The sequence below is a fragment of the Lepisma saccharinum genome, chromosome 3 (assembly GCF_977018435.1).
Source record: "Lepisma saccharinum chromosome 3, izLepSacc3.1, whole genome shotgun sequence".
Classification (NCBI taxonomy): domain Eukaryota; kingdom Metazoa; phylum Arthropoda; class Insecta; order Zygentoma; family Lepismatidae; genus Lepisma; species Lepisma saccharinum.
This window is the reverse complement of record NC_139231.1, coordinates 56,718,855-56,737,387: the sequence shown is the minus strand read 5'-3', so window position 1 is coordinate 56,737,387 and position 18,533 is coordinate 56,718,855. Positions and strand designations below refer to the sequence as shown.

At 38.3% G+C, this 18,533-nt stretch overlaps 1 protein-coding gene across 3 annotated transcripts in view; it reads left to right on the top strand.

The window, feature by feature from the left end:
• Window positions 1-4,474: 4,474 nt before the first annotated feature.
• The window catches only part of LOC145985060 (uncharacterized), a 29,073-nt gene continuing 15,014 nt past the window's right edge, over window positions 4,475-18,533 (top strand). For all 3 annotated transcript variants that reach the window (XM_083118603.1, XM_083118602.1, XM_083118601.1), the window contains exons 1-2: window positions 4,475-4,841; window positions 18,067-18,242. In XM_083118603.1, the coding sequence (XP_082974729.1) occupies window positions 4,741-4,841; window positions 18,067-18,242 (277 nt within the window). In that variant the 5' untranslated portion in view covers window positions 4,475-4,740. The remainder of the gene's footprint in view (window positions 4,842-18,066; window positions 18,243-18,533) is intronic.

The window sequence follows — 18,533 nt, the reverse complement described above, 5'->3', positions numbered from 1 at the left end:
ACGGGGCGGTCGGTTACACAAGAAATGGAGCACACTTTGACAATTTATACTAAGTATTAAAGAAATGAAATGGAGCTTCTAACCCTGAATGCAGACAATTAAATTAGAACATCTGAACATGAAATTACCCTTTTTTATAACAATACCAAAACAATTTTTAGACGCGGAAGTTAGGTTTGGGTTTTCCTGAGTAACTTTGCGAATAAGTGAGACGTCGGCGTTAACTGTACGGTGTTGATACTAACGGCGCACGTTTACATGTACATGAGACCCTCTGAAGTATACTGTACCAGACTCTGCTACATGGCGTGGTCCTTCATCTCTCCTGGACGCGGGACTTGCACACGGTTCCTTTGTGGCGAAATTGTCCTCCGAGGTCGATCGCGACGAAGAATAATTGCGACGATATGGTGTACTTGCACCTCCTCAGAACTTCGGGCGTTCCTCTTGTCACTAGCGTCGGGTGGACGTGGTCACGCGTCGGTTCGTAATCTCTCTGGTGACGGGCTTCGATTCGGCGTCGTTCTGGAAGCGTCGTTCTGGAGTCGTCCTTCAATCTCTCTCTCTGAAGACGTCCTTCGGGCTTTGGTTGGGACGTCGATCTGACAGCGTCCTTCGGGCTTTGGTTGGGACGTCGATCTGACAGCGTCCTTCGGGCTTTGGGCAGTGTTTGGTTTCGGCGTCGTCTGACTGGCTTCGGCGTCGTTGCAGGCGTCAGGGGAGTCGACGGACTCCCTTCTCTATCTTCTTTAGCCCTCCATCCTTATGTAGTCCACGCTTGGCAAAAAAACAAATCACCGCGTAATCTTCACCAAAATAAGGCGCACACTGGTAACCCTCTATCTGCGATTCGCTCACGGTACGTAAGGAAACAAAGTCCACGGACACAAAACAATGATCACGTGAGAGTGTAGCGCGGAGATGCTCTCTCTGTGAAATCCGGGTAAAAACTGTTTCTGGGATGGTAGCACCGCATATATATAAGAGATTCAAATTCGTCCGTTGAAACCCACGCTAAGGTAGCTTGGCTTCGCTTTCTCAGGGGATGGAAATGACCTCTGTCCATTGTCTTGAAACGCGGTCAGCGAGGCGTCTTCGATCCTTACAGGCTTGCTCTCCAGCTGATCTCTCTGGTCATCCGTGAACATGGGTTAGCCCGCCCGCTGCGACTCAAGCCCGGTAGCGACGAAAATAATCTTTCCTTATCTTCGCGTTGGTGCAAGTATGTCCTGTTCTAAGCGGCGGCTGTCACTCAAGAAAAACCCGTCCCCAGCTTCCGACGTCTGGCTCGGATACAAGTTTATTCACAAAATAAGATCAAACCTCACACTTTCATGTTTGTGCATAAAATGAATCAATATATAAAAAATAATTTATATCGAACTGCGTTTCACATGTCACTAGATACCGTGACACAGGCACATAGCACATTACAATGCTCACCTAATATACAGAAAGAGAAAACGTGTTGACCAGAAGTCATTGCAGGCAAGGAGAAGGTAAAAAGCAACGAACCTTAAAAGTGACCATGTTTACTGTTGCAAAATGATAAGAACGGCATCCCAGATCTGCTTTAGTATAGTGGCGTTGTCTTGCTGAAAATGCCACTGAACGCCACCATTGCCATTGGAAAATGGCAATAGATTGTCCGTTAGGACGTTTTGCTATCCGAGCGCATTCATACGGCCTGTGGAAAAGGCGAGATTCGTTTTCCCATGATAACCAAACCCACCCCAGACTGTCCTCCTTATTGTCTCTTGGAGAAGATCTTTTCCTCTTTGCGGAGATCATGCCAATAGTATCTCCACCCATCGGGACCATCCAAATTGAATTTCTCTTCATCACTGAAAATTAACCGCCGCCATTCCTCCTTCCACGCCATGTGCATCTTGGCCCAGGACACGCGACGCTCCTTGTGTTGTGCTGTGAGTCGTGGCTGTCGTTTGGCCTTGCGATATCGGAGACGATTGCTACGTTTCACAACCCGTGATAGCGTTGATTGATGCACATGAATATGAGGATCACGAGCCAACTGTCTGAGGGATGTTTCACCAGCAGCCAGCTTTCTCAGGACGTCACGTTCCTGTCGGGGCGTCAATTTCCGCGGCCTTCCGGTGCTTTCATCATTCCATAACTGTTTCCAAGTTTTAGAAAATTGTTCACCACACAGGCGCTGCGACAAATTCGGCCTGCAATCTCATTCGAAGACACTCCCTCTTCCTCATATACCAATATCTGGCCCTTTTCACGTTCCGACAATCTGCTCGACGGCCCATTTTGCACCTTCATCAATGCTGTCGTACTCCTCAACAGGGCATGAATACCTCGCGATCTGCACGCTAGCTGCAACAGCGCCCTCTGTAGCCACTGGCAAGTGGCAACGACATCTACTGAGGTAATCGCACTCCGTTCTTATCATTTTGCAACGCTCTTTTGACTTCGACCTTGCCTGCTGTTACACATACACGTCTCCCTGAACAGTACCACGTTTCTCATAACATGCTCTCCTCTCTCTGTCAGTTTGCATCACTTTCGTTCCCACGATATGTTCAAATTCCATACCGTTCTTATCATTTTGCAACGCACCTTATGTAAAAAATCTAACATTTTTTATTCACACGGGCATGGACCAACGGAAATATACAACTACTACTGTTTCCACCACCACCTCCACCACAACCAATAATAATAATAATAATTACAGCAACTGCTACTACCACTACTAATCAGTGGCGAAGCGTGCTGTCTCGGGAAGGGTAGGCACAGGACGGAGCAGGTAGTATGTTAAAATATATCCCCTAGAAAATAAAAGATAACATATTGCCTGAATCTCGTCTACTTAAGTCGGGATAGTGATTGTAAAGGATAATGTAGTGATTAACGCTCTCGCCTTATAATCAAGAAGTAGAAGGTTCGATTCCCCCTGGAGGCATTGGTTCAGATTCTACTTTAATCTAGTCTCGATTAGATATCTGAGAATAAAGGCGCTTCTGTCTCGAAGGTCAGAAAAAAGTGACGATGAGACTCGATGTTCTGACCACGCGTCACCCAATGAAAAAGCCGTTCTGTCAGGCCCTAGCCATCTTACATTTGTTAGATTAAAGCTGCTCGTAAAAATTATTTGCTACTTCAATAACAGTATTGTAAATGTTTCTCGCATTACAGAAATGGTTGGTTCACTTGATCGTCACTTAGCGTTTATTTCTTTTTAATGCTGACCTCCGCGGCAGATAGGTTATAACAGCGTGCTACGACAAGGGCCTCAGGTTCGAATTCCCACCTGGGCATAGGTGTTCTTCGTGAGTGTCCCTTCGTCAATGTCATCATATTATCGCTCATTCTCATCTTCCAAATTAGCCAAAAATGGCAGAAAGCCAAGTAAAATAAACTAAATATATCAATCATTTATTTTTAACTTTTTTATGCATATAATTCTTCTACAACAGGCGACTTTTAAAAAAAAATTATAATATGATTTAGAAAATGATGAAATGCTAAATGAGATCACGGACTGTGTAACACACCGACCAGAAAATTTCAGTAACATGGATTTTCTCTATACGTTTGCATTGTACGTACTTTGCCCCATTTTAAAAGTAGCGCGTTTTCAGTTATGTCACTAATCATGAAAGGAAATTTCGTCTCAATATCCCTTTCCTCAAAGAAATAAAATACTTTCCCTCTCCGAATCGAGATTGGTGTGGGGCACATCCAGCAGCTAACACTTCGCGAAAAGCGGTTCCTCAAAAGAGCTGAAAGTACCAAACTTAACACTGGTAACCAACTTGCATGCATTATTTGCAGTTAGAATTCTAATAATGACTACTTTGATAGGTTAGGAGGCCAGGCTTAGAGGTGTTAGCAACACATTTTCGCTACATGTTAGCAGCTGGGTGTGCTCCGCTCCCGGTACAGCTCTGAATCTTCCATGGAAACACTGCTTCAACAAGCTCTGTACGTCCACTGCCTGCTTCGTCACGCGCTCGTACACGATCGGCACTCTTCGGAAGTCAGGGAGAAAGGGTGAGAGAGAGAAAAGAGGCCGGCCTCTCAAGTTACAATACAGGCGAACGTACCCCTGAAATTATGCTTTCCAGCACGAATCACATAGGTTGTTATGGGACCAGCTGAGGCACTCTAAGGCGGGCCTCGCTGAATGCTCAGATACGGTTTCAGGCAGGGTTGCAAACTTGCGGTAATTATCGGAAGACCAAGAATTTCAGTTTTATTTTATTAAGCGTCGTTTAATGACATTTATAAGTAATAAAATAATCCGTAATAGACAAATATATTAGGGTAGGCCCGGCCTCCGGGCCTCATAGGACGCTTCGCCACTGCTACTAATACTTATTATTATTATTATTATTGTATGATTTGCTTAGGTGAAGGGAACAAATGGTTCAAAAAGGGAAATTTTGCTCCTTGGAAAGGGAAATTGTGCCCTCATATTGTGGCAACACTGCTTCTCGAATTATTTTCATATACGATTTATTTACAATTATAAAATATACTTAAAACAAATACTTAATCTGATTCTTGGCTACTGTTGAGAAAAATATCCGAAAAGCTTGCCATTCCGATTTCCAAAGCGTATACGATAGATAAAGAGTGTAATGTCTGTTTAGTTTGTAAAACAAGTAGGTTTTTGGAGCTTTCCTGTATATGACAAAAATTGTCATGGATTGGAAAACGTACAAAGTTCTATTTACCTAAATATTCCACATAGAAAAAGATGAAACAATGGAAGTGAAGAATAGTCGAGTTTGTGCTGCTCGTGGTTGTAAAAACCATCAAACATTTGGCTCGCAGTCTTTTTACCGTTTTCCGAAGGATCCTATAAGGTATGTGTCTCTACGAATATGTGCGATCCCTGCTATTCGGCGTTCTTTTTTCTGTAACAGTTCGTTATATCGGAGACACATTTAAATCGGATATTTTGTGTTTCGCATGGTTCGTACTTACTGTTGTGGGTAGTAGTTAGATATAGCGAAAACACATTTAACTCGTTTATTTTCAAATTAATTTCATTTGTACTTATATAGAGAAAGTCTCCAATTTGGTTAATTTTCGGTATACTAACTAATTCTGACCTCCTAATCACGAATCTGTTGGAAGAAACCGGGGGTCACGTCTGAAAATTTGAAAAAAAGCCGATTGAATTTTTTTTATATATAGGTGTATTTGCGTAGTTTTATGAACAAAAATGTAATCTCCTGTCATTGTGTCCAAGCACGCCGTTGTTTTACAAGCAAATGATTTATGATGTTCAATTCTAGTACGATCCCTATTTTTTTCGATGAATTTAGGGATGAAATGAGTGCTAATGTAACCTAACCTAACAGGCTTAACCTAGCCTCGTGCGAATGGTTAATGGGGCTACCCGTGGATGGTTTTTGGGGCTAACGTCAATGGTTTGTGGGGCTACCTGTGGATGGTTTTTGGTGCTAACAAATAATTTTTCATCAAAATGTACAATTTCCAGATGTGACCCCCGGTTTTTTACAACAGATTCGTGATTAGGAGGCCAAAATTAGTTAGTATACCGAAAATTAACGAAATTGGAGACTTTCTCTATATTGTAAATTCTTACCTGTACAGACCTCATATGCATAGTGGAACATTTTTCGTTATCAGTTGTATAAGCCGGAGACACATTAAACTCCTTTATTTTCAAATAACAATCATTGCTACTTACCTCATATGCATAGCAGAACATTTTTCAAGCTGGGGATAACTTTTTTCCATTAAAAAAGCGTTATTTTTAACATTATAATCATTTATTGGTCGTTTCTAATTCGGCGGATTTTGACTCACGTTGTCTATCGTCAGCTGATATGCAGTATCGTCAGCTGATGTGCAGTGTTTCCAAACTTATAAACCGATAAATGCTGCACAAACTATTCACAAAAGGTTTTTAAGCGAAAATTGAGGCTAGACTCTACTTTACGTCCTTATCTGCATGGTGATTGCTTCTTTGCGTTCGCGGTGCGGCACCCGGCATTCTTCTGGTAAATACCTTTTTCTTTTTACACTTTCTGTTCACGATAGCCCCACTATCCATTCACGGGGTCGAGGTATGCCTACGAGGTTAGGTTAGGCCTGTTAGGTTAGGTTCCATTAGCATTCATTTCACCCCTAAATATGTGCTTCATCATCTAAAAAATTCCTCAGTACGTTCAATTGCGCATATCCGGACAACATCGGTTTTTCTCGATTTACCCCTTCAGGAAATTTTTGCTCACTTTGGGATTTACGTTGTTGAATTCCTTATAAAATAAGCTTTCCAACGATATATGACACGTATTCCTTAGGAAAAGGACGTAAACTAGAGTGTTACCTTAAATTGGAAAAAAAAACCGCTCACACGTCATCTTGTAAAACTACCGCATGGTTGCTACACTGACAGGGGGTTACATAATCGAATGCATGGAGGAACATTTGATTCACGTAGTCGACGGTAATGGCGGCACGAGCTATCGTATAACGGACATGCATGAATGACGAAAAATACATTACTTACAGGCCAAATAAGTTGCACGATTCGAAAAAACAATTTCCCCAGCTTCTGAAAGTCCTCAAGAACGCAATTCCGTAAGTAATTTCTCGTCTTTTCTCCTGTAAATTTGAAGAAATCAGTCTCCGACTTATACAACTGTTACCCATTTTTCAACTTGGGATTACTTTTTTTTCAATGAAAAAAGCGTTATTTTTAACATTATAGGCTAAGTATTTATTGGTCGTTGCTATTTGGCGGCCAAATCTTGACTCACCTTGTCTATCGTCAGCTGACATGCAGTGTTACAAAACTTATGAACCGATAAATGCCGCACAAACTATTCACAAAATTTTTTTAAGTGAAAATTGATCCACAAACCATTCACGGAAGGTTAGGTTAAGTTCAGTTAGGTTAGGCAAACAGAAAATTTAATTGGAAAAAAAAAAGCAGTAAAAGTTTACTATTCGTCGGACACCTGTTCTTCTGAGTTTCGTCAATTTTTGACATTCGTACTTACCTATGTGCTTCGTGGAACATTCTGTGAATGGTTTTTGGGGCTATCCATCCCGGAATCGGGTGCGAAATTTAAACAAGAAAATTATTTTCGTTTGAAATTTTTGACTCAAATTTTCCACCGATTCCGGGCTCCGCCCCTGGTGTAATTGACTTACCGCCCCCAACCACTAACGTGGCCCCGCTTCCACTCCGGCTCCCTGGCTTTTTATATAGACTCCCTGTTAAAGGCATGTTAGAAATTGGCCGGAGTCACCTGCCCCCAAATAAGCCCCAAACTTTGAAATTTCAAGAAATCCGTTTCCAGGATACGGAAAACTTACCTGAATTTCACACAAAACACTATCCCGATGTTAGACAATACTACAGGAACTTATTATGGTAAGTAGTTTCTTCTGTAGAAATGAATAAATCTGCTGACGGATAGTAAACAAGTACCCACGGAACATTTGATTCACGTAGTCGACTTTAATGGTGGCACGAGCTATCGTGCAATGGTGATACAGGTATGTCGAAAATTACATTATTTACCAGAGCTGAATAAGTTGCATGAATGGAAAAAACACTATTCCCAGCTTCCAAAAGTCCACAGGAACTCAATTCCGTAAGTACTTTCCCATCTTTTCTCCTGTAAATTTGAAGAAATGTGTTTTCACTATATCTAACTGTTACCCCAATGGTGTATTGCAAAACATAGTTAAAGGTGCCATTATGCTTTTTGCACGAAAACGAACGCAATTTTTCACATACAGAGTTATTTTTTAATTCCTTTATTCGCTTCCGGGACACACAATATGGCAGGCACACCTTGACTGATGTTGTGGGTATGCAGTGTTTCAACCTTCTTCACCAAAAAATACCTACTATCATGTTTGTCACCAGTGGAAATTATACATTATTCACGAGTAGCTGATGATAGTCCAGGAACCATTAACGGATAGCCCCACGAACCATTCACAGATAGCCCCATGAACCATTCATGGATAGACCCACAAACCACTTCCATAAGGTTAGGTTTGATTGGGTTAGGCAAGCATAGTTAAAAAAAAAAGGAGTTTGAAACACTTACAGTGGGTTACGTCATCGAACGTGCGGAGCATGCAGTTCACATACGGGAAGTATGGCAATTGTGCGTCGGTGGGATATTTCTCTTGAAAAATATATGATTTGCCGGTCAAATAGATTCCACGATGAAAGAAAATACCTCCATGAATGTTCGAAAGCTTGGAGAAACTCATTTCCGTAAGTAGTCTCTTCTGTAAAAATGAAGAAATGTGTCTCCGATATAACGAACTGTTACCTTTTTTTCTTCCAGATGCAATACGCAAGGGTACGCTGTATCGGCACTTTTTATAACAAAAAGCCAATCTTAATTGAAGATGACGAGAGTGTTCCCCAATTTGTTTGAAATTTTGTATACTTTCTACATGAGGCGTCCGGAACACGAATCTGACATTGCAATTTCCCGGTCATGTCTGTATCTTGAAAATTTCACGTAACGTTGATTAAGTTAGGTTTGGCAAACATACTTCAAATAACACTAAGCTTACCTTCAAAGTCTGTATTGTTTACAATCCAACGGTGGATACAGTGTTGCCACACTTAAAATCCACACTCAACATGTTCCTCTCCTTCTTGGTTGTCTCTATCACTGCCACTGTTGTTCTGCCTATCACGTTCTTTTAACGGATCGTACAGCTGACCTGCAAGCCGGAAAAATTCTATTGTGCGGTCTGATCCCAATTGCAGGCACCTTTTAAGGCTTCCTCACTTCTTTCCGGAGAAATATCGTCATTATGAAAAGCAATATATTACACCTTACACATATAATATCCAAATTTCAAACAGTGGCCAGGACATCAGGACCTCTGATACTTCATCCGGAAAACTTATTTTGTTAGTACATTCTGTAAATAAATCGGAGAACACTCCGGTCACCTTCAATTGCTCCAAAAGCTAATAACATATTTTAACAAAAGAAATATGTGTGTGTGTGTGTTAACTATGTGAATGCACGATCATTTAAAACATACTACCATATTGTGAGTGGCTGTTATGATCAACACTGTAACAAATCAACCTAAAGAGTACTGGAACCTTCATAGTGTTCCACCAAAACTGAAACAGCCCTGGGAACCTTCCTTGCCAGAAAAAAAAAAACAAAAAACACTGGTTAGGTGTAACAACATATTTCACGTATGTGACATGTTTTTATTAGTGTACAGAACAAGATTGTAAGTATTTAGGTATTTACTTCAAAGTTCCAAACATGAACTACTGGCGACTTTTGGAGATATTGTACTGAAAGCCAAATTGTAATGTACAAGGGCGATTTTCGTTTAGTGTCGTTTCGTTTCGTTTAGAAGTATAGGCCTATATTTTGCAGGAAAAAAGTATCTGTAACGGTTCCGATTGTTTTATGTTTGTTTGTTTTTTTCAAATTCTTCTAGCAGAGAGACTAATTATCGTAGAATTTTGGAAATCATTGTCACACAAAAATTGAACCTTCCTTAAAGTAATGAGCACTGTTTGGATTTCGACAAAAAAGTTATTTATGTTGACAAAAACAACTTAAAAATTACCTTACACAAGCATGCACGCTTCCAATGGACAATGGATTTTCCATTGACAAGCGACAGTAAGCATCGCAGACTAGAGGGAATGAGTGTAGAAGTTAATCAGAACCTTAGTAGAATGCATTTAGGAACTTTAATTAAATGCTAAGAGAACCAAACCTAATCTAGCCACGAAAGCATATATTGTACAAAATCTTAAATAATCGCTAAAACTCCGCAGTATGTGTTAACAGACATAAATCGAAATCAAATGATGTAAAAATTGCATTCGTAGCATGATGAAATCGCAATAAAACAAAAGGAACTTGGGCCCCATAAACCTTGGAAATGCTTTCACTGTTAGGTGATCTATGGGTCTAGTGTAGGGTCCGTTAACCCACTGTACCCCTCTCGAGAATTATGTTGCTTTTTTTTTTCCATCGGCAGATATAGATGTGTTATGTAATATAAAATTGGTTCCAGCATGCAGTAAACATAAAAAACTGAGATATTTGATCCAAGAATATGGTATGGCCCCTGTACTTAAAGGTTGCTATCTCGGAGTACTTTCGCCACTTTTTATTAGCAAAAGACATGTGTATGCACACTAAAAATGCGAAAGAACACGTCAGAATTTACTATCAACTCCTAACCTAACGACATAAAATTGTAGCTCCTATTGTGAAATGTCATGTTGGCTTATATATTCACTTGCGCGAAGCCTTTGTGCTGTTCTGCTTCACAGTAAGGTAACAGGTGTACTTTATTTCACAATACACATCTCCGCAAGCTTTAAACAACAGAAAACTTTCATAATCAACATAATGTTGATAAACCCTGCAAAATATTTCACTTTCTCGAGGGTGTACAGAAGGTAAAGGGTACTCTTCTAGTTTCGATTTTGTAATTGTCGTATGATGATACACAAACTTTTTCTACATGAATCACGATCCGTACATTCCAGTAAGCCCATACTGAACATGCGACTATTTACTTTGATTTTTGCACTTAACATTTGTTTTTATCCCACTCATATATACAAGGCACATGCAGAAAGTACTACCCATTTGATAATAAAATAATGAAAGAATTTAGTAGACCAAAACCTCTTTCTCTGAAAATACATATCTTTAGCTATTTTTCAACCAAGCACTCATGATGACACTGAGGCATTTGTCATACCAGGAGACAAGTTTTTGTATACCCTTGTCATACACTTCTGCCGCCAGTCTATTGAGAAATGCAGTTACTGTTTGGTGGATCTCTTTGTTGTCATCAAAGTTCTTTCCTCCCAAGAACTTTAATTTTGTAAAAAGATGATAATCGAGTTTTTCTAGCATGCTACAACCAAATGACATCTCTCACTTCACTGTTGACAGGATTCACGATATTCTGGTTCATCCTGACTCCTCACAGCTACATTTACATTACACTACTGCAATGCAAGGTATACGAAAGTTGCACACAACTTACTCGTAATAAGCGATATTGGATGCTGTCTACCTCTATCCTTCTGCTATTTGATTGGCAGCAGAAGTGTATTACAAGGGTATACGATAACTTGTCTCCCCTTTCATTTTCTTTTTATTACCAAACGTGTAATACTTTCTGGACGTGCCTCGTATTTGGATGAGCAGGTTCAGTATGTGCGTACGTTTCAAGTAGGTTAGTATTTTAGATTTGATTGCCTTATTATACACATATGTGTGAATAGAACATTTTCTATGCAGTGCTTTAAATACCAGTGACTTTCAAACACAGTCATTTGAACATCCTACCTTTCAAAACCTAATTCTGCTTAAATTATTACTTTCTGAGTTCCAAATGCATGAATTAATTTCTCAGAAATTCAAATTCACTTCCACACTCATTTCAATTATATTTTAGTTCCAAACTATGACATTATGAACTTCTAAACTCTTTAACTAACACTGCAAGTGAAATAGGTTAGCCGCAATTGGTAAGAAGCCAAAATTTCTGTTCCTCCCCCCAAAAAAAAACAACTGGCTTTTTATCAGGAACAAAACATCCATTCATAAAAGCAGGTTTTTTTTGCAACACTACACACAGATACATATCAGTATATACAAAATCATCTTTGGTCAGCAATAAATACAAAATTTTCATTTAGGCAACTTATCACTAGGGAACAGATTTTTAGGTGCTAAAAAAGAGGGATTTAGGACTTTATAAATACCATTTTAGGACTTTTAGGTGCTTATAATCAATTGCTATGCTACTTATAAATAGGGTGCAGATATTTGCCTTCTATATTCCTTTGTAGTGAAATATAGTCTTTAGTATTAAGTTCGTTTTATGGTGTTTCTTGGCCATAAATGCATTTTTATAGTGCCTATAAATAAATGCCTATTTGGAGCATTAGAGGTTCTTTTGCTTAATCGTGCCTAAAGTGCCATTTCTTCTGCCTTTTCTTCAATTTTTGCTTGCTTCAGCTTTTTTATGCACCTCTTGCTTTCCATAGGCCTACATTGAAGAAGGTAAGCCTTTGTAGATGTTGAACTGCCTGAAATCTGGTATTCGCCAGATTTGAGAGTGGCAAGGTATGTCAGTGCTTTGGAAATACCAAATATCCTTTTATCAGGATAAGCAATCTGGACATCTGGTTGGTGACTTATACTTGGATATAAGACACCTAAGGACACCAACCCACCGCACCCCTTCTTTTTTTCCACCTTAAAGCTTGTAGGAGTCAACAAGTTCTCATTTGCTTTGTTGTGTGTGTGTGTATCTGTGGAGATATCGTGTTCATGTGTTTAAAAATGTCAAAGCACAAGATGGACAGACAGGTATTAATTACAAAATGGATTGGGGGGCTGGAGAAGTTTGTTTTACCACCGAGAGAAAATATGTTTTTTTGTTTTTTAGCATCGCTTTTCTTCCACTGTTGGCTAATTGCAACGATTAGGATGAGTGATGATACGATGAAATGTATTAAGGAACATTCACAAAGAACACCCATGCAAGAGCCGGAATTCGAACCTGGTATACCTGGCATCGTAGTCATGTTGTGCTAACCACTTCGCCACTGAGGTCGGCCCCACTGACAGAAAAGTAATTTTATGTCAAGCTTGTTGTTAAATTACTTTACAAATAAATATTTTATCCAACATTATGGGTGTGTATAGTTTTACATAATTGCCTTCTTGAATACTTGCAGCTGCTGGGGTGATTTCCGGTTCCTCTAAGTGTTTTCCTAACTCTTGGGTTATTTGAAAACAAGGATAAATGGTAAACAATGGACACTATGATGAGCTATCGCCTTACATTTACCTTAGTTCTGAATAGAACAATGCTAAGTTTATAACGATAAAACATGATTTTAACATTATTATTATTAGTATTAAACTTAGCTTTGCTTTTTAATTACAGTTCGATTGAGATAAACTGATTTCAAATATTTTTATAGATTTTAATGTTTGAAGAAAAGAATAATCAATTACCTTTACTTTCTTTTATTACAGAAGAAAACTAAGAAATAACTTCACAAAAAAAATAATTAAAGGTTCACACTGATTTGCTGGTGGTTCTTGGTTTACATGAGTAAACCCAATACAAGAGTTGACACCAGTACTTTAGATTATCTTGGTAAAAGAAATATAAGAAAAATCACTCTCACATATATTTATAATAACAAATTTAACCTTTTTACTCACGATTACATGGCCGGCCTTTAGAAAGAATTAGCGCTTTTCAAACTTTAGTGGGATTTTTTCATCAGAAGATCGAGCTTGTGGAGGTTAAAACACGAGAGCTCTCGACACTGGGGACCACTTCACTAAAATCCTCGTTGTTCTGTCTTCTTTTTCCGACGATCCTCGGTGTCTTGTCTTCGTCGTTCTATCTTCTTTTCCCGACGAACCTTGGTGTCTTGTCGCTGTAGAAAATCCTTCTCTGCAACCTCGGCTTCACTGACTGAAAATCTGCTAAGCTGCTGCAGAGTGAATTCACTTCCGCACGATCTCTTTTCCGGAGAGCCTTAATGCCGATTTAACGTTTCTTATGCCTCTGCAAACAACGGCGGACTAGCGTGGTCTTCCGATTGAAGACTGTACTTTACCACTTCGCCAGAAGAAAAATGTCCCCGGAGGTATGCAAAACTCAACAGACAGAGCACTAACTAGCGCGACCACCTTCCAGTCAAAATCTCCGTGCCAAGTGCAATCTGTTACAAGTTATGTAAGAAAACTTAGTTTACTTTCCTTGTGTTGCATACAGATAAGTACACTAAGTTAAATGATACTATTTATTCTCAAATTAAAGCCATACACAGATTAACAGCTCGCATACTCGTACTAAAAAAAATGCAAAAGCTTTAAATTAACCAGGTTGTGTTATCCTAGCCTTCCTGCAAATGAGGATTTGATTCAAACTATTCTCAATTGTTTGTGAAACATTTATGTGCAATCAGCACAGTGGGTATCACAAGTTCATTTTTTCAGAGAAATTTTAATTGAAACATCCTTTTAATGTTTTTTTAAATTTTGTTTAAAGAGTGCAAATTTATTTTTCATCACTCGTAAACAGTTGTACATGAATTGTTAGCACACTTTTATGTATAAATTGTAATGCTAATATAGTATAACCAGTGGCGTGCCCAGGATTTTTGAATGGTAGGGTTAATGGTTATATATATAAATTTTTAGTAGTCTTGGTCAGCCTTCATTTTACTATCTTTTCCTGCCTTTGATGTTATGTTCTTCTTATTAGGAAAACTGGTCCGAATGGGAGGGGGGGTTGAGCCTCACTAACCCCCCATTTGACACACCCTGAATATAACTGTGCATTGGAAGAAGAAAATAAGTTCTTATTGAATGCCTATTCTAATGTATTTTTTTTTATTTTGAGTTACCTTTTAGGTGCCTATTTTAGTGCCTTTTCTTATATTATAGCACTTTTTAAGTGCTTCTTTTCATCATTTTGGTGCCTATAAATCTGCACCCTTACTTATAAACATTAATTATAAATTAATAATAATAATTTTATGAAATATATCATTTAAGGTGCAATTTTTTACAAAAATATCGCTATTTTCAGCAAAATGAATTATATTCTTTGAAGTACTGCACCACTTTCTCAACGTTTCCAGTGCTGAATTTCTTTCGGTTGCCCATGAGTAAATGCTTATACATTGAGAAACTCCTCTTCATGTCACAGGAAGTTAGTGTAGCAAACTTCATGCTTGCAGCTACTGCTGGTTCCCAAGGTAGGTAGGTTCCCAGTGGTCGTCTCTTCCCGATGAACAGCCACTAACAATTGGATGGTTTTGTAAACAGGATTCCGCTCCAAAACAGCATGGATCTTCACAGGGTATGCTATACCTATGGGTCCTTCGATTACTTGGGAGGTGCAGCATTCAATAACGGTGATCGCCTCATCCAGTGTCACTCCACATTTCTCCAATTGGGTGATGCAGGCTGGAAGATGGCGGAAACTTGCATGGAGGAAGGCCAAAGATGCTGACACCCCTTCCTGTTGCATTGCTTCTTTTGCCGCTCTAATTGATTGTGTGGCGGATTCGTTCAAGGTCTCAAGCACCTGGAAATAAATAAATAAAAATTATAAAATGAAAAAAACCATACATATATAGTTGCCAAGTTACAAGCAAACTGTAATGGCACATATATTTTAAAGTGGAAATTTAAGAAAATACGTGAACAGAAAACTGTATTTTGGCACAAGTTCTCATGTGACTGCCAATTTTTGTCCAACATTTAGAGTTGCAGGTGTTTTTTTTTTTTTTTTTGCTGGAAATTCTGTAAAACAATGATAATTTTTAAAATTTAAACAGTAAACAAAGCGATAATGGACACATACTTTTTTCCATGTCGTTGACATGCTAAGCATAGTAGATGGCTTCTTCGGAACCAGGTACCCCACCTGGTCAGCACTGGCTTTGGTGGTAGAGGGACCTTTGGTAGCATGTCCTTGAAAGTCAAGAGATGCAAAGGTGCCTTCAGAAACACCTTCTTCACTATGGAAATAATTTTGATGATGTCACGGTAATGTACTCGAATTTCTTCACCAACGTGGTGTAGTGAACATGCTATGCATGTAAGGTGAACCATATTGGTGTAAAACATCATCAGTGTCTCCCCTGCTTTCAGCATGTATGCTGTGCTGTCACTCACCAAAAGTAAGAACTTGTCGTCATTCATCTCCTCGGGGCCACAATATTTTTGAAAATAATAAAATTAAAATGATTATTTTTAACAATTAATGAACGTCTTTGCTAAATCTACTGTACATAAAATATACGAGAAAATGTAAGAAAGAGCACTTACTCAATGCATTGCGAACAACTATTGAAACTGTTTGGTGGTTTGTCTTTTTATACTATTTGCAGTAGATCAGATGTGCAGGACCGGGTTCATCAGAATCCAGTTTTCCAACCATGACTTTGACTATGTAACGTCTGCACATGTCAGTCGTCTCATCAACCACAAAGTAAATGTTGTGGCTCCCTATTTCATTTCTTGATTTCTTCAATTGCCTGTGAAAAAATGTGCTGTTAAAATTATTCTCTTCCAAAAGATATTCACATAGGATATATAAAATTTGAAATAAATAATATTTTAGAGGTTAAAGAAATTTAACTAACCTTTTCGTAAAGCCTGTCCAAAGTATTATTTCATAGCGTATATTCATCAGGAATCTTTTTCCCAATTTCTTGCTTCAGAAAAGCCTTGAATACAGGATTCCCCAAGATATTGAGAGGGATGTTTGTTGCAATAAAGGCATTGCAGAGACCAAGATTGAAAGCATCTGCTGCAGACGTAGACTGGCCACTAAGAGCAGTATTTATGAACGGCTGTGTCATTGATTTCTTATTCTTAAAGAGTGTGGAATTCTTTGACTGGATTTTTGACTCCTTGTGTTGCCTAAAGTGGGATCTCTTTTCCAGCGATGGCAGCTGTAATTAAAAAATAAATTGAATCACACAATTTATGTAAAAACTTCTAAATGTCCCGGTAAACAAACAGGCCCATAGCAAGTGGCAGGCTAGGGGGTGGGGGGCTGAAGTCTACGGTTCCCCCATTGAAAGCTCTTTAAAAAAAGAACAAAAACAAACAATGAATATGAGAGGGAGTAATTACATTACATTGTCAATCGAAAAAGAAATTGCAATAATGATCAATTTTGATAGGGTAAATGACAATAATTTTGCTTCGTTGAAAGCAATAAAAGTTATATTCTATTTTTTTTCTTTCCGAGATATCAGTCGGGTTTTACAAGTTCTAAATTTTACTTAGAATAATGTATAATACATAGTTAATACAATGTATTTTTTTGAAGCAGAGTTCAATAATTTAAACTTACAAATATTTCGATTAAGTAGATACTTTATTATTTATTTTAGTTATTATTCTAAATCTTTTTTTATCTTATTTTACTGGTAGGCTTATATTCTGGTAACAAACTGATGGAATTTTAGGTTTCTCAAGTAGTAGTAATAGTATGTTTTTAACTATATTCTTCAACAGACACTAAGACATAACTGAAATATTCTCGATTATGCTAAACTTTTTAAAAATGTTAAATGCAAACTATGAATCTTTAAATTATTTAGAAATGAGTTTCCATTTATTTCCATTTGAATAGTTAATATGGAATTAGGTAATGCAAATAACAAAAACTTCTTGTCAGGGTCGAAAGGAAGACCTTCGGAAATCGAACAGCATTAAACTTAACACTCTAGTGTAATTAAAATGTAAAATGTCTATCAGCAATGACATAGTGACATGATAAATGTATCACATAAAAGCACCATCCATCACTTTAGTATAACACATGCAAGCGGAAAATAACAGAAAACACTCATAATAAACATACTCTTCATAAACAATTAAGAAATTTATTCTTTCTCATGAGTTAATGAAGAGTCACGAGTAATGTAGAATCATCAGTATAGATTCATAACTGATATGGCATGGGGCAGATTGCTGCAGTGACCATGTCTTCTGGTCTTCCCATTGCACTTTTCACTTTAGCCCCTTAAGTTAGGAATTTGTTGAACAAGTCGCTACTGGAAAATGTAGGTTTTTTTCGTCAAATTCAGTTGAACAACATTTATTGAAATAATGCACCAATATTTGCATGCCTTTTTCTTTTATAAAGTTTTTATCTATACAAAGGCTTTCATATTTCACAACAAATGTAAATAATGTGCATTTCCTATCCCCTCTGCATTTAATATGCAAGATTGAAGACATAACACTGATTTACTAGTACGTTATGTCATTATGGAGTGGTCCGGAGAGTTACTGAAAAGTATCTGGAAAAGTTAAGGATTTTGCTTTTGCAAACCAAGTGGGAAGCCCATAGATAAGCAAATAGATGACTGTATTAGCCAAGATTATAGTAGTTGCTGCCTGTAATTTAGACCCATCTTGACACTGTGAATAATGTTTCATAAGTGCTGAAGAAAATGGTTGGAAATAGCATGTTACTTTCCCTGCTAAGTCGTACTACTCTCTCTTTCAGGTGTCACGTATGGGCTAGAAAGGCAGGCTGTTTGAATTTATTTAAAACCAAAGGTGCCCATGCCATGCACTGTTCATACAAATTATGTTCAGATCATTTTAGTGAGAAGTGTTTCACATCCACAGAAAAACGGAGACTAGTCAGTTTCGCAGAGCCGGATGTATTCACTCATGAAGGTAAGCTCTATATACTCGTCTGGCTGAAATTTTCATGTGTTTTCACATTCCATTAGTTACATAACCATAACAAGCCATCTATTGAACATGAATTCTTCATCAATATTGTTCATAAATACGGGAAAGAAAATAGCTGCTTTAAAATCTTATTCTAAAAAGTTGATGAAGGGACAATGCTCAGTCAAGGCCTTGAATCAGCGGTGGTGAGATTGTGTGTCAATCACTGAGTTTGTTGGCTAACAAGGTTTCTACAAAGCATTTATAAACACAATGCTGTTTACTACCTTTCTC